This window comes from Malania oleifera, chromosome 13, assembly GCF_029873635.1.
Source record: "Malania oleifera isolate guangnan ecotype guangnan chromosome 13, ASM2987363v1, whole genome shotgun sequence".
NCBI classification, from domain to species: domain Eukaryota; kingdom Viridiplantae; phylum Streptophyta; class Magnoliopsida; order Santalales; family Ximeniaceae; genus Malania; species Malania oleifera.
In genome coordinates, this window is record NC_080429.1 from 4,041,012 (window position 1) to 4,056,618 (window position 15,607).

Below are 15,607 nucleotides of genomic sequence, written 5' to 3' on the forward strand. Positions count from 1 at the left end.
TTTTTAGTATGACAAAGTGGGTGGGTTTTTGTAATTATATTAATATATATATATATATATATATATCAATTAAAGTGGGTGCCTAGAATTCAAATCTTCTTTTGGAAAAATTACCGCGACGAGCGCGGAGGCTCGGAACCGAGCCTAGAGGCGGCCATCGCTAGCCGGAAGGGCCCCACCATGAGCGGCTGTCGCGTGCCGCATAGGCCACACGCTACACGTGGCACTTCCTCACCAATTTCTAGCTGTCACGTCACCCCAAATGTCCAGCTCCCACTCGGTAGTCCCCACCGCACCTAAGCCCTCCTCCCTCCCGCACCCTGTTTCTCTCTCTATATATCCCCGTCTCCTCCCCTGTTTTCCCCCCGATCGACGCCGAGAGCTCCTTTCTTCAAGCTCTCTCTCTCTCTCTCTCCCTCGCCCTCTCCTAACCCTCTTTCTCTTTTGCGCTCTAGGTTTTTCTTGCTCTGCTGGTTTCAGGATTTTTCTGGACTCGGAACTCGAGCGACTCCGCAGAGTAGACTCCGAGCAATTCTCGGGGGAGATTCGGAGCTCTCACAGTTTTAGTTTCATTTCCTCCGTAAGATCCGGTACTTCTAAATTCGCACTGGAAATCTCAGGAATCACTTCGCTGTTCCTCCGGTTTTCCTTCGCGCCGCTCGTGTTTTCGTCTCTTTTCGTGTGCTGTGGCCTTGGAAAAACTCGAGCGACTCCGCAGAGTAGACTCCGAGCAATTCTCGGGGGAGATTCGGGGCTCTCACAGTTGTTTTAGTTTCATTTCCTCCGCAAGATCCGGTACTTCTAAATTCGCACTGGAAATCTCAGGAATCACTTCGCTGTTCCTCCGGTTTTCCTTCGCGCCGCTCGTGTTTTCGTCTCTTTCGTGTGCTGTGGCCTTGGAAATTACTGGATTTGAAGGAGAAACGGAGGTTCGAGGCGGGAATCGTAGGGGATCTGATCAACGGAGCAGGTGATATTCATCCATTTGTTCCGTTTCGCGTTGAAATTGAAATATTAGAGTGTTTTTCTGGGAGGTTGTGCGGATCCTTTTTAGCGTGTTTTGATTTCGCGCTCTGAGAACAGAGCGAGATTTCATATTTCATATTTGTTGCGGAAGTCCTTATCCAGGAGGAGAAAGGTATTGCCTTTTTAAATCCTTATATCCCATTTCACACTTTCTCGAGTATGTCGGTCGCGTCGGGTTCTGTTCTCCAGCTCCGAGCAAACTCGGGTCTGCAGATCCGAAACGATTCCGGGCGCCAGCTCCAAACCAGATCGGGTCTTCTCTCCTCCCGGAACCGCCGGTTCAATGTTGCTCCTCTGAGTCGCTTCAATCACAAAATCTCACGCTGCCCTGCTGCGAGCAGGTTCGATGTTGTTGAGAAGCGGTTCTTGGGAACCAAGCTCCGGACGCACGGATCTGAAAGGCTCCATTTTTGGCGGTCGGATGGTCCGGGACGGTCGCCGAGGCTCCGAGCTGTGGTGCGGTCGGCATTCTCGCAGGTGCCAGAGAAGCCGCTAGGACTCTACGATCCTTCATTCGATAAGGATTCGTGTGGTGTCGGTTTTGTCGCAGAATTGTCCGGCGAAAGCAGCCGGAAAACGGTAATGAAGCATATACATATACTTTTAGCCAGTTTATGTATTTATATGCTCGCGCGAGTGTATTTGATTAGTTTGGATTAATTTGCTTTCTATTGTTCTTAATGTGTTTGACTTTGTTTGTAGGTGACGGATGCAGTGGAGATGCTGATACGAATGACACACAGAGGTGCTTGTGGCTGTGAAACCAATACTGGTGACGGAGCTGGCATTCTTGTAGCTCTTCCTCACGAGTTCTACAAGGAGGTATGCTAAAATCAGGATAATTTCCTTTCCTAACCAGGAAATGTGGACTTCTGCTAACTTCTGATGTTTTTTGTTTATAGTGTTTAGTAAGAGTTTTTTTTTTTCTTCTTCTTTTGATAAGTTTTTTTTTCTTTGATTAGATTTTCGTGCATTTTGTCTTCCATTTTGAATTTTTTTCATTTTTTCTTTTGTAATTTCCTGGTCATTTCATCTTGCCGGCACCAATTTTACGGTCCCCCCCCCCCTCCCCCCAAATCCCCAGAGTCACAAAATTGAAACTAAAAAACGTTTGTTATATTTCTTTGAATTTTTGTTAATTATATTTATGGATTTGCTTTTTTATGTTTTAGAAGAGGGTATTTGTTGATTGATTTCTATTAGACTTCCCTAAACGGTGAATTTTCTTGTCCTGAACTTTAAATTGGTTTTGGGATGTTTGGGAATAAATAAATTTTGCAGTTCCTATTATAGAATAATTTTTTTGTGCTTTAATGGATTCTTCCTGCTTTAGCTGCTGGTTCTCTACTCAATTTTACTCTTTTACGGACTTCAGAATCTCTTTACCGACTCCAAAATCTCGAACTGATAATTGGCTGTTGTGTTGCCTTCTAACAGGTTGCCAAGGATGTTGGGTTTGAGCTACCACCCCCTGGGCAATATGCTGTTGGCATGTTCTTCTTGCCCACATCTGAGAACCGACGGGACGAAAGCAAGATTGTATTTACAAAGGTAATTCCAAGGCAGGAATTTGTCTTCCTTTCGGTGTTTGATCATTTGTTTCAATAGATACAAACATGTTTGTTTATCCCTTTTCCCTTCTATCCATTTCTTTGGGAGGATTTGGCCCTATTCATAATTTTTTTTCATTGTATTGGATGACTGTTTTATGTCATAGTTCATCATAATAAGATCATCACGTCGGTTATTGCGATCTCAACCATGATTCTTATGACTCTTCCCTTGGCCCCTAAATTTTACGGTGTTGCCACATTATTTTTACTGCTGCTGACATTCCCCTGCAGTTTAATAAGAGCATTTTATTTATTTATTTTCGGGAGAAATCTTGTCTTCCAATTGTTGCAAGGTCAGGGGAATTCAAAAGGACTTGCTAAAACCTATTTAGGATTTATGTGCTAATAATGACTTCTCTATAATTTGCTGGGATTAACAGTAAAGAAATGTATAAAATTCTTTTTAGTTGCATCTAGGAATATGTATTTGGGGCAGCCAGTCTCGTTACCTATTTTGCTTTTGTTTTTGCATGTACAAGTGTAAAAAGCTGCTTATTTTGTTTATTACTCATTTTATGTCAAGATTTAAGTTAGTATTGTGATCCATTTCATGATTTATTTGAAGAAATTTATAATAAATCTCCCTCTTGTGCTGGGAAAAGGGGAGGGTGTTTCATACTGAATTCCTGGTCGTGGTTTGTCATGCATTTCCTTTATTTGTTGTATCTGTAACACTGCATGTTATCATCTTTGCAATTTTGAGGATGTGCCTTTAATATGGTTCTTGATTATGAAGGTCGCAGAGTCACTTGGGCACACTGTTCTTGGGTGGCGTCGTGTCCCAACTAATAATACAGGGTTGGGTAAGTCTGCTCTGCAGACTGAACCTGTTATTGAGCAAGTGTTCCTTACGCCCACTCCTAGGTCAAAAGCTGATTTAGAGCAACAGGTATTTAGAAACAATTCCATATGGTGAAAATGAAATTTCCACCAGTTCTGTTTTGTTTATTTTGGTGTGTTAATTTTTTTTATGGACATACAGAATGCCATTTTGTTGCACCATTTGTGCAATTTTACTTAATTGTATCATTTTTATAATTTTGTATTGCCATCCCACCCTTCAATTCAAGAGTTTCGAGCTTATTCTCTACTGTTTTTCTCAGATGTACATACTAAGGAGGATCTCAATGGTTGCCATTCGGGCTGCATTGAACCTCCAATATGGTGGTGTTAGGGACTTCTATATATGCTCTCTGTCCTCTAGGTTTGTTTTTAAGTTCTTTATTGTTATTTTTTATGCTGTATACTCTTCGACGATCATTGCAATTCTGCAGTCAGATTTTCATCTCTTTTGCTGGTTTTGTAGGACTGTTGTGTACAAGGGTCAGTTGAAGCCCAATCAATTGAAGGAATACTACTATGCAGATCTTGGCAATGAAAGGTTTACGAGCTACATGGCCCTGGTAAATATATTATCCATTAACTTTATTCTTTGTCCACTAACTCCATACTCCACAACGAACAGCATGGGAACCACCAGTAACTGAAGAGATGCAAGGTTGAGGAATGACTTCTGAGGCATTGAAGTGTGAATGATCTCTTAAGTTCTTCCACTCCCTTGATTACTGTTTGACTTTGGATGCTGGATTGGATGCCTTGGGTGCGTTGGTAAGAAACCTCATTATCGAGTAAATCGTGTTGCAGAACTTGATGCAGTGCTCTCTATGATCAGTTCTTGAGGATGAAATTCCTGGTATAGTGGTGAAAGGGAAATTGTGTTTTGGTCAAGGTAGTTTTAGGGTTTTTGTGATGTTTTGTAATGGCACTGCATATACATAAAACATATACTGTTTATTGAAGTGCCCTGAACACAATTTCATGTTTGAAGTTCAGAAAATTCCCCATATTGTACAGAGAGTTGATGTAATTGTGGATAATTGATTCTTTCTGATTGGTAATGCAGATACATTCCCGGTTCTCTACAAACACATTTCCTAGCTGGGATCGTGCACAACCTATGCGTGTCTTAGGTCATAATGGGGAAATTAACACACTTCGAGGCAATGTAAACTGGTATGTTCTCAACTGGACTTGTCATCTATTCTCAAGCAATGAGCTGATGTATGTTGCCATGTTGCTTATTAACCGTTGTAGAATAAATTTCCCAAGTCAATATCATGTGATTGGTGGCACTGCTTTATCACATGCTTGTAGATATGATCCCAAGGTGACTAAGATATTATTTTAATATCATATTGATGGATACCAATGCTGTTGCTACAATTGCTGTTATTCATTTTATGCATTTAATGTTCAATTGGAGATTCTTTCTAATGCATCGCATTTTCTTTCTTCAGGATGAAAGCACGTGAGGGTTTGTTAAAGTGCAAGGAGCTTGGACTATCAAAAAATGAAATGAAGAAGCTTCTACCCATTGTTGATGCCAGTTCCTCGGATTCAGGTGAGATTGTAAATCAAATTGCTCAATGTGCAATGCATGACATGTGTTTGTTTCTCTATCTATATTAAATGTGAATGATGAAAGGATGCATTCTGATGTGCTAGCACACTTACATATGATCAATCAAAGGGAGCACTCTCTGATCTTGAGAGTAAAAGCTTAGCATATTTTGATTTGCTTGTCTTTTTGTTCTACAGGAGCTTTTGATGGTGTCCTTGAACTTCTGGTTCGGGCTGGTAGAAGTCTTCCTGAGGCCATGATGATGATGATCCCTGAAGCCTGGCAAAATGACAAGAATATGGATCCTCAGCGGAAAGCCTTGTATGAATTTTTCTCTGCTCTTATGGAGCCATGGGATGGGCCCGCTCTTATATCATGTAAGACCTCTATAAAGACATTGACATTAAATTGTTACTGTTGTCCTTCTTGTTGCAACATTTTATCTGTGCTTATGTGAAATAATTTGCAGTTACTGATGGTCACTATCTTGGAGCTACATTGGATCGCAATGGATTGCGTCCAGGCCGCTTTTATGTTACACACAGTGGACGTGTTATAATGGCAAGTGAGGTTGGCGTTGTTGACATTCCACCTGAGGATGTATGCAGGAAAGGAAGACTGAACCCTGGCATGATGCTTCTGGTGGATTTTGAGAAACATATTGTTGTTGATGATGAAGCCTTGAAGCAGCAGTATTCACTGGCGAGGCCTTATGGCGAATGGCTCAAAAGGCAAAAGCTAGAACTAAAAGACATAGTTGAGTCTGTTCAAGAATCTGGCAGGGTTCCCCCAGCCATTGCAGGAGTGGTCCCAGTAAGTATTTAGTGCTTGGCACATTTGTCTCCAGCAAATCTGTCTCTCTTTTCCCTTTTTTTTTTATTATTTTTTTATATAGATTCTTCATGGCTAATTGTGAGGGTTATTTATATCCTACTGTAACTTGTAGGAAACTGGTCTGGAGGATAACATGAAAAATATGGGCATTCATGGTTTGTTGTCTCCATTGAAGGCTTTTGGGTATGTAAATATTTTCCTGTATGTGTTGAGCATCCTCTGACTCTTGCACTCTTATAGATGATATAGCTGATGCATGTCTACTTATGCAGTTACACTGTCGAAGCATTGGAGATGTTGTTGCTTCCCATGGCAAAAGATGGTACTGAGGCCCTTGGTTCAATGGGAAATGATACTCCCTTGGCTGTGATGTCAAACAGAGAGAAACTCACATTTGAGTATTTCAAGCAGATGTTTGCTCAAGTCACAAACCCACCTATTGATCCTATACGAGAGAAGATAGTTACATCCATGGAATGCATGATTGGTCCAGAAGGTGACCTCACAGAAACCACTGAAGAACAATGTCATCGTCTTTCTCTAAAAGGTCCTCTTCTATCCATTGGAGAAATGGAAGCAATCAAGAAGATGAACTATAGAGATTGGCGCAGCAAAGTTCTTGATATCACTTACTCAAAAGACTGCGGCAGGAAGGGTTTGGAGGAGACATTGGATAGGATCTGTTCAGAAGCACATGATGCTATTAAGGAGGGATATACATTACTTGTGCTTTCCGACAGAGGTACCAAATTTCTTTGCTTTTGCATCCAACAAATGTCTTGTGGAAAACACATTCCATATTACTATTGATGTATTTGTCATTTGTCCCAATATGTAGCCTTCTCATCAAAGCGTGTTGCTGTAAGCTCTCTCTTGGCTGTTGGTGCTGTCCATCATCATTTAGTTAAGAAACTTGAGCGCACAAGAATTGGGCTCATAGTTGAATCTGCTGAGCCTCGTGAAGTGCACCATTTCTGTACCCTAGTTGGCTTTGGCGCGGATGCTATATGTCCATACTTGGCCATAGAGGCCATCTGGAGACTGCAGGTCGATGGAAAGATCCCTCCTAAACCAACTGGTGAATTCCACTCCAAGGATGAGCTAGTCAAGAAGTACTTCAAAGCAAGCAACTACGGGATGATGAAGGTTCTTGCCAAAATGGGGATATCTACTTTAGCCTCATATAAAGGTGCTCAGATATTTGAAGCTTTGGGTCTTTCATCTGAAGTGATCCAGAGGTGTTTCACAGGTACTCCAAGCAGAGTTGAGGGTGCAACATTTGAAACGCTTGCTCATGATGCCCTTTATTTGCATGATATGGCATTCCCCCCTCGTGTTTTTGCTCCTGGGAGTGCTGAAGCAGTAGCATTGCCTAATCCTGGAGATTATCATTGGAGGAAGGGTGGTGAAATTCACCTTAATGATCCTCTTGCTATTGCAAAGCTGCAAGAGGCTGCCAGAGCTAATAGTGTGGCTGCCTATAAAGAATACTCCAAGAGGATAAATGAATTGAATAAAACATGCAATTTGAGGGGGCTTTTGAAATTTAAAGAAGCAGAAGTTAAGATTCCTTTGGATGAAGTTGAACCAGCCAGTGAGATTGTGAAACGATTCTGTACTGGGGCAATGAGTTATGGCTCAATATCATTGGAGGCGCACACCACTCTAGCTGTTGCTATGAACAAAATTGGAGGCAAATCAAACACAGGTATGGTCAGATTATCCTGTTTTTTATTTTTAATTCACAGTCAAAGAGTCTTTAATGTTTTGCATAATCTAAAGTTTAGTCATCCTTTTGTGATTCCATTGGTTGCATCACCTTGAAAATTTTTACATGGATTTCAGTTAGAAAATTAGTATTTTGGTTGTTTGAAGCAAGGATAGCTACTAGTGAGAAAGAGGAGGAATAAGGTCACTATTCATAGAGTCAAGTAAGAAAGGAAAAAGAAATGTTTTTGTAGTTAAGAGTAGTCTGCTAGCCAGTAGTACTGGTAGTCAGAAAGCTGAAAACCATTCCTTTTGTGATTTGGGAAGAGTAAGCCAACTAAGTATGTAGAAAGGTTTTTGGGGATTTCCTATGTATCATGGAGAAGAGCCAATTGTTTACACTTTCAATTTGCTTTTGCAAGACATATCTCCAATATGAAGTTTATTTTATGGGAAAAAATTAAGGCATTATTTATGTTGATGGATATGTATCATGGAGTAGAGTAAAATGTTTCAAGACTCTTCAATTAGTTTTTGCAAAAAAAAATATCTCCAATGTGAAATCTGTTTTTTGGAAAAAATTGGTGGGAGAAGTTTTGCATTTTGGGGAATTGGCCCTCTTTTTTAAACTCAGATAATTAAATTTTTCATCCAACTTAAACTGAAACTTTTTCCCCTGTTTTCTTTGGCTCCTATGTGAACAGTCTCTTTTGTACAAGCTATGGTAATTTTTGTTTTTCACATGTCTCTCAAATGCTATGATTGAAGGTGAGGGAGGTGAGAACCCATCTCGATTGGAGCCTCTTCCAGACGGTTCAATGAATTCAAAGAGGAGTGCAATTAAGCAGGTTGCAAGTGGGAGATTTGGAGTTTCAAGTTATTACCTGACAAATGCTGATGAATTACAGATAAAAATGGCTCAGGTATAAATTTGATATTATGCATTCGAAGATGCAATTTATATCATGTTTTTGAAGACTTGCCATTGAATTTGTATATTCCTATTTAGCCCCTGTATTCCTGTTGGAACAGAGGTTCCTCTTGTTTATGGATTTATGTTCATGGACAGATGATGCTGTGTCTGCAAAGCACCTCTGGGTGCCTTTGCATCTTTAACTGATACCTACATTTGGCATTTGGTGAGGCTAAATGTGAACCAAAACAAATTTTCTTGTTTTTATTGTTTGAATATAATTTTAAATTGTGGTTTTCCTTACTGCACAGGGTGCCAAACCAGGTGAAGGAGGTGAACTTCCTGGCCACAAGGTCATTGGAGATATTGCAGTTACCAGGCATTCCACTGCTGGGGTTGGACTCATTAGCCCCCCTCCCCATCATGATATCTATTCAATTGAGGATCTTGCCCAACTAATCCACGATCTTAAGGTGTGGATGCTGCTGCTTCTGCACCTGTCATGTATATTGTTGCAAGCTCCTAGAATATGCTTTTGTGTGTGATTGTCTTGAAGCTTATGTAGCTAACAGAGAGCATTTTCAGTCGCTATCATAAAAAAATTAGTCATCTTAACTTCTTTTTTTTTGGTGTGTAGAACTCCAACCCATCAGCTCGAGTAAGTGTGAAGTTGGTATCTGAAGCTGGTGTGGGAGTAATAGCCAGTGGGGTTGTGAAGGGGCACGCTGACCATGTTTTGATCTCTGGTCACGATGGAGGAACTGGGGCTTCTAGATGGACTGGTATAAAAAATGCTGGGCTTCCATGGGAACTTGGTTTGGCTGAGACACACCAAACTCTGGTTGCTAATGACCTTCGTGGCAGAACAGTTCTCCAGACAGATGGACAACTGAAAACTGGAAGAGATGTGGCAATTGCTGCACTCCTTGGTGCAGAAGAGTTTGGGTTCAGCACTGCTCCTCTGATAACTCTTGGCTGCATCATGATGCGGAAGTGCCACAAAAACACCTGTCCTGTTGGCATTGCTACCCAAGATCCAGTTCTTAGAGAAAAGTTTGCTGGGGAACCTGAACACGTCATAAATTTTTTCTTCATGCTAGCAGAGGAGCTCAGGGAGATTATGTCTCGGCTTGGTTTCCGAACAATCAATGAGATGGTTGGTCATTCAGATATGCTTGAAGTTGATAAAGAAGTGATCAAGAACAATGAGAAGCTGGAGAATATTGATCTATCCCTTTTACTTAGACCTGCTGCTGACATTAGGCCTGAGGCTGCTCAGTATTGTATTCAGAAACAGGACCATGGCTTGGACATGGCTTTGGACCAAAATCTTGTATCTTTGTCCAAAGCAGCTTTGGAGAAAGGTCTTCCTGTGTACATTGAAACACCTATCCGCAATGTAAATCGTGCAGTTGGCACAATGCTTAGTCATGAAGTGACTAAGCGCTACCACCTGGCAGGGCTTCCTACTGATACTATTCATATTAAACTCACTGGTAGCGCAGGTCAAAGTTTTGGAGCTTTTCTCTGCCCTGGAATCATGCTGGAGCTTGAAGGTGACAGCAATGACTATGTTGGCAAAGGATTATCAGGTGGCAAGATTGTAGTTTATCCTCCAAAAGGTAGCAAGTTTGATCCAAAGGAAAATATTGTGATTGGTAATGTAGCTTTGTATGGGGCAACATGTGGGGAAGCATATTTCAATGGGATGGCTGCAGAAAGATTCTGTGTTCGTAATTCAGGGGCAAGGGCAGTTGTTGAAGGTGTTGGTGATCATGGGTGTGAGTACATGACTGGTGGGATTGTTGTTGTGCTTGGGAAAACTGGGAGAAATTTTGCTGCAGGCATGAGTGGTGGTATTGCGTATGTTCTTGATGTGGATGAGAAGTTCAGGTCCCGATGCAATCCTGAGCTGGTGGATCTTGATAAAGTAGAAGAAGAGGAGGATATTATGACACTTAAAATGATGATACAACAACATCAGCGTCACACAAACAGCCAGCTAGCCAAAGAAGTTCTGGCTGACTTTAAAAATCTTGTACCTAAATTCATTAAGGTCATTCCTAGGGATTATAAACGGGTTCTTGCAAGCATGAAAACTGAGCAAGCCTCTAGAGAAACCGCACAACAGGCTACTGAAGGCGCTGAGGAGCAAGAAGAAGTAGAGTTAACAGAAAAAGATGCTTTTGAAGAGCTTAAGAAGTTAGCGGCTGCATCTTTGAATGAGAAAGCTAGTCAGGTAACAATCTTAAACTAATTTTTAATTATTCTTGAGAACTTCCAATCTGTTGATAGATCTTTTGCATGTCCATGTCTGCTTCATGGGTGATGGGTCTATCGTTCTCTTAACAACTTTCTTTTCTTCTCTTATTACATTAATATTTATTTGCCAGTCAAAGCTTAAAAATGAGGAACTCTTGATTTGTTTTACAAATGCAAAATGTTGAATGATTCATGTCTTTATAAATTGAACTGGTGCTAGCTTCACATCTCCCATATTAGTGAAGTTGTGAATGTTTCCTATGGTGAATGTTGCATATAGGAATATTTTCCCTTTTTTTGGTGGGGGGTGGGGGGAGCAGTTTCCTTTTATGTAGCCATGCTCGTCCATTTTTTGAATCTTGATTTTGTATCTTTAGATTGAAACATTGATGTAGATAGTACACCCAAACCTGAAGGCCAAACTCATTGGTTTCAAGTGCCTCTCCAAATGTGTGGAGATAAGGCTGCATTCATCATGTCGACATGCTCCAGAATTCAATACATGGAAGGTTTGTAAACTGGTGTTGCATTTGTGACTTCCTATGCTGAATGACATAGGAAAATTTTGCCAGTCTGTTTCCCCCATTTTACTTGGTGTATATACATATTTTCTATTTTTTTTTTTGCGGGATCGATTGATATTTCTCATCTTAAATGTTTTCTTATGGGAAAATTTGCTAATCTCTCTCTCTCTCTCTCTCTGCTAAGTAATCATGTTAACTTCCTTTGGAACCTTGCAAACTTCTTGAGCTCTCCTGGTTGTTTTGTTTTGTATGCTTTATCTTATTTCAGTTGGCAGCTTTCTTCTAGTGACCCACATAATCTGTTTAGGGGGCCTAACAAGAGCGTTTCACAGGTTGTAGAAGAGGCTGAACAATTGAAGAGACCTACCAGGGTAATTGATGCTGTTAAACATCGAGGGTTCATAGCTTATGAGCGTGAAGGTGTTGCATACAGAGATCCTAATGTTCGTATGAATGACTGGAAGGAGGTTATGGAGGAGTCAAAGCCAGGCCCGCTTTTGAAGACTCAATCTGCCCGTTGCATGGACTGTGGTACTCCCTTCTGTCACCAGGTAATGACAACTATACATTTTTATTGATTATATGTCAATTTTAAAATTTTAGCAAGTTTTCTTTTGAGCTTTTGTTCCTAGTTAATCCGTTCTCATTTTTTCTTAAAAAATATAATACAGGAGAACTCTGGATGCCCACTTGGCAACAAAATACCTGAATTCAATGAGTTGGTTTACCAGAATAGGTGGCGTGAAGCATTAGATCGGCTTCTAGAGACTAACAACTTCCCAGAATTCACTGGCCGAGTCTGCCCTGCTCCTTGTGAAGGATCTTGTGTTCTAGGAATTATTGAGAATCCTGTATCTATTAAAAGCATTGAATGCTCCATCATAGACAAAGCTTTTGAAGAAGGGTGGATGGTGCCTCGTCCTCCCCTCAAGAGAACTGGGTATGCCTTTTCTTTTAATTGTCTTGTTTTTTCTGTGTTTCATCACAAGTGCATTTATCTCTGAGGTGTTCTATTTTCAAGCTGACCGCATAATTTTAAAACCATTGAACTTTTCATTGATGATTATTGGGTTGTTTTTGGAGTGGTCATGTTTTTCTGGATTTGTAAACTATAGAATTTGTATTTCATAAATGGGAATTCCAAAATTTGAAGTCACATGGTAGCAGACTTAACATTTAATTATGCATATGATTATAGGAAACGAGTTGCCATTGTTGGAAGTGGACCAGCTGGCTTGGCAGCTGCTGATCAGCTGAATAGAATGGGCCATTTTGTCACGGTGTTTGAGCGTGCCGACCGAATTGGTGGGCTTATGATGTACGGAGTTCCCAACATGAAGGCTGACAAAGTGCATGTAGTCCAACGACGGGTTAACCTTATGGCTGAGGAAGGAGTCAATTTCGTAGTTAATGCTAATGTTGGAAAGGACCCCTTGTACTCCCTCGATCGTCTTCGAGAAGAGAATGATGCCATCGTGTTGGCAGTAGGATCCACAAAGCCGAGGCAAGTGTCAGGAAGTGGATAACGAGATATTTTAATGTTATTTATCATCAGAGTTGTTTTGCTTGTTAAGTTTGTCAGTGTATTGTTCTATATGATTATAACTTTAAATCTGTCACTGGTATAGGGACCTTCCTGTTCCAGGACGGGAGCTGTCGGGGATCCACTTTGCCATGGAGTTTCTTCATGGAAACACTAAAAGCTTGCTTGACAGCAATCTCCAGGATGGTAACTACATATCAGCCAAGGGCAAGAAAGTAGTAGTCATTGGTGGGGGCGACACCGGCACTGATTGCATAGGGACCTCTATCCGACATGGTTGCAGTAGCATTATAAATTTAGAGCTTCTTCCTGAGCCACCACTGACCAGGGCGCCTGGCAATCCTTGGCCACAGGTTTGTCTCCTTTACAGTTTCTCCAAAAATGTTCAGTGGCTGAGAAGATCTCTTTCCTCAAATACACATAAATATGTGTGTGTAAGCAAGCATCTATTAAATATATAGTTAGTAGGAAATATTAAACAGGTATTGTTGTAGGTCAATCCTAGGCTAGTTCTAATCCTAATATACTTGTCCAAACTTGCCTATCAAATTAAGTTTGAGCTAACCATTGAGCTTTATCTCATTTCATTTTAGAGAACATTGTTTAGTTAGTTGACTGAACATGAATGAGCTTTTACCATGTCGAGCTTTGGGATGAACAGCTTGGTTTGTTTGCATCACTACTCATAGAGTTTGCGAGGCTTGTATGAATTCAGTGTGTAATTGCGGGATATGAGAAGAATCCTCATATTTTTGATAAATGATTTGTTCAACATAGGGGTTATTTCTTTTCTGGTTCAGTCTAGTTCAGATTTTGTTTGAAAAAAAGAGATATTTATGAGTAATTCCTGATCAAAACAAGGTGAAATGAAATGAACAAAGTCTGAGAATTGACACACCAAGTGAAAAAAGTTTAAATAAATTAAATGCATTAGTTTTTCATCTAACTTGTACTTTTCTTTTTTAATCTTACAGTGGCCTCGCATATTCCGTGTGGATTATGGTCACCAAGAAGCTGCTGCTAAGTATGGCAATGACCCGAGATCTTATGAGGTCCTGACTAAACGATTCATTGGTGATGAGAATGGAGTTGTCAAAGGGCTTGATGTGGTGCGTGTCCATTGGGAGAAGGATGCTGGCGGGAAGTTTCAGTTCAAAGAAGTTGAGGGCTCTGAGGAGACAATTGAGGCTGACCTCATTCTATTAGCCATGGGATTCCTTGGCCCTGAGGTGGTTAGTATTCTTTTTCTCGGTGAACTGAAAATGTTATCTTATTTCTCTCTGCTTGGAACCTACAAATGCCAGTCTGGCTTTTCAACGGTTTAGCTCGTGCTTTTGAACTGGGTTCAGAGGGTGGGTCCTGGGCTAGAAACATCTTGGCAGCATGCAACTTCTGATGGTTTTACAGGAATGGCTGATAAAAGTGACTATTGCCAGCTTCCAGCACAATTAAATTACTTTCAATGCTTTTAGGTTGCAGTTACACTTCTGCAGAAAAATATAGAAGCCATTTTTGCGTTATATGTTAATATATAATGCGTCTGGAAATTAACTGCATGTCAAACTAGGAACTTGCTAACTGGCGTTTGTCCAATTTCTCCAGACTATTGCAGAAAAACTGGGCTTGGAGAGAGACAACCGATCAAACTTCAAGGCAGAGTACGGTCGCTTCTCGACGAGCATAGAAGGGATATTTGCTGCAGGAGATTGTCGCCGTGGCCAGTCTCTGGTGGTATGGGCCATTTCAGAGGGCAGGCAAGCAGCATCGCAGGTGGACAGATACCTCCTGAGGGAAAAGGAGGACCTCACCATTAGCCCAGGGAGCCAAGAAGACCTAATCAAGAGGCAGTACAAAAGCAACCAATACACAGTAATAACGTAGGTGATCTTGTTTTACCATTGCACATGACCTAAAAGAAAACATAGGCGCATGGGTTCCCGAATTGATTTATTTCATGGATATGATCGTTGGGCAAAAGCTCCCACTCAAGGGGTCGTGGAGTTGAGGAGGATTCGGAAGGTGAACTGGGAACTCGGCATATAGGGGACTGGGTGTAGGTATTCTGGTGTTTTATTGTTTTTGTCATTTTGCTTATAGCGTTTTCCCCGCCCAATAAATTGTGCTTGAAGGTTTGGCTCTTCCATGGTGTACAGTTTAGTTTAGTTTTTGTTTTGTTTTGTTTTTTTTTTGTTTTGTTTCTTGTTCATTTCTTGAAATGGAATGTTGGCTATATAGAATATAATACAAATTGATGAATTTGGGAGTAGATGTAAAATGCGCAAGGCTTGTTATGCTGGTTCTGGTCTGTCAGGTAATATAGTATTTGTTGATGCGCTGCCTTGCTCAGCAACATTTATCAATTAAAAAATTCTCAGTTCTTGTGCAATACATTGCCTGCTTCAATCTTTTATGGTTGGTATGGCAAATCCATTATGCAAGATGTGTGGGCTTTGCCCAATTTCACACGAACATCAAATCTAAAACCCTGATGATTAGCGAAAAAATTCTTTTGAAAAAAATCTAAAACCCTAATGTCATATGATATGACTGCCCAACCTCAAAAAGACAGGTAAGCCTTTATTAGATTCCCACCCTCGAGTTTTTTATGGAAATATTTAAAAGAAGAAAAAAAGAAAAAAATATAAATATAATCGGGTGGGGGAAATTTTATGGAAATGATGGAAAGGCGGTTTGAGTACTAATAAATAAATAAATAAATAAATAAATAGACTTTTCAAAAACTGATTTTGTGTTGACTAGATGGGTGCCTAATACCTTGCCAAT

The 15,607-nt window shown here is 40.6% G+C and overlaps 1 protein-coding gene across 2 annotated transcripts; it reads left to right on the forward strand.

Moving 5' to 3' along the window:
• The first annotated feature begins 328 nt into the window (after positions 1-328).
• LOC131145391 (glutamate synthase [NADH], amyloplastic) lies at positions 329-15,089 on the forward strand. 2 transcript variants are annotated; one of them, XM_058094413.1, is made up of 22 exons: positions 329-1,605; positions 1,729-1,848; positions 2,464-2,577; positions 3,376-3,528; positions 3,743-3,843; positions 3,946-4,042; positions 4,543-4,652; positions 4,937-5,040; positions 5,238-5,417; positions 5,510-5,853; positions 5,987-6,057; positions 6,147-6,616; positions 6,713-7,582; positions 8,350-8,504; positions 8,806-8,967; positions 9,132-10,733; positions 11,613-11,831; positions 11,952-12,220; positions 12,479-12,784; positions 12,909-13,176; positions 13,798-14,055; positions 14,426-15,089. In XM_058094413.1, the coding sequence occupies exons 1-22, from the start codon at positions 1,186-1,188 to the stop codon at positions 14,702-14,704; spliced, it is 6,672 nt and encodes a 2,223-aa protein (XP_057950396.1). In that variant the 5' UTR covers positions 329-1,185; the 3' UTR covers positions 14,705-15,089. The 2 variants fall into 2 exon arrangements, with proteins under 2 accessions (XP_057950396.1, XP_057950397.1); XM_058094414.1 differs by lacking the exons at positions 329-1,605; positions 1,729-1,848; positions 2,464-2,577; ... (1 more) ...; positions 3,743-3,843; positions 3,946-4,042 and adding an exon at positions 4,163-4,332.
• The last annotated feature ends 518 nt before the right edge of the window (positions 15,090-15,607 follow it).